Genomic DNA, 612 nt, shown 5'->3' on the forward strand with positions numbered 1-612 from the left:
AGAGAGATATCCTTCCAGGTGGAATTTTCGTGGACGACATCCATCATAATATTGAAGCTAGTCGTAAACTAATTTTGGTTTTGTCTGATAATTTTATGAGTGATCAGTGGTGTAGATATGAGACATTGATTGCAAACCTTACAGTAGTAGACGGTAAACCCGAAAAGGTACTTATTGTTCTCTTAGGAGAAATAAGTTCCCAGTATATGACAAATTCAATGAAAACTCTGATTAAATCAACTGTTAATCTAGAGTGGACGGAAAAAGAAAGCGGGAAAAAGTTGTTTTGGACAAGAATTCAGGCTGAAATGCATAAATAAACTATATTTTATATATATCGGGATTTCTATATATCCCAAAATAAATCCAAATCCCAAGCTAAAAATAAAAGATACTACTGAATCTGACATTCCTGTCTCTTATTTAAATATTTTACAAGAAAAACGCAATGACTTAGTAACTAACTAAATTTAAAGATGAACATAACTGCTCACAACTTGATTTATCTTCACCTTTACCCTTATCACTGCATATGGGGTTTATGTTTCTCAGCTGATCCAATACGCAAGAACAGCTCTATATACATACATACAATTTTTAAAATGAGACAAG

The 612-nt window shown here is 32.4% G+C and overlaps 1 protein-coding gene across 1 annotated transcript in view; it reads left to right on the top strand.

Annotated features, from left to right (window-relative positions):
- Positions 1-320, top strand: part of LOC134269442 (toll-like receptor 13) — a gene marked incomplete at its 5' end in the record, with an annotated part of 2,148 nt that extends 1,828 nt beyond the window's left edge. The window contains one exon of the mRNA XM_062751635.1: positions 1-320. This exon is cut by the window's left edge and continues 1,247 nt beyond it. Coding sequence (XP_062607619.1) covers positions 1-320 — 320 coding nt within the window.
- Between the last annotated feature and the right edge of the window lie 292 nt (positions 321-612).

This window comes from Saccostrea cucullata, unplaced genomic scaffold, assembly GCF_032062105.1.
Source record: "Saccostrea cucullata isolate Sc308-1 unplaced genomic scaffold, CSIRO_AGI_Scuc_v1 ctg182, whole genome shotgun sequence".
NCBI classification, from domain to species: Eukaryota; Metazoa; Mollusca; class Bivalvia; order Ostreida; family Ostreidae; genus Saccostrea; species Saccostrea cuccullata.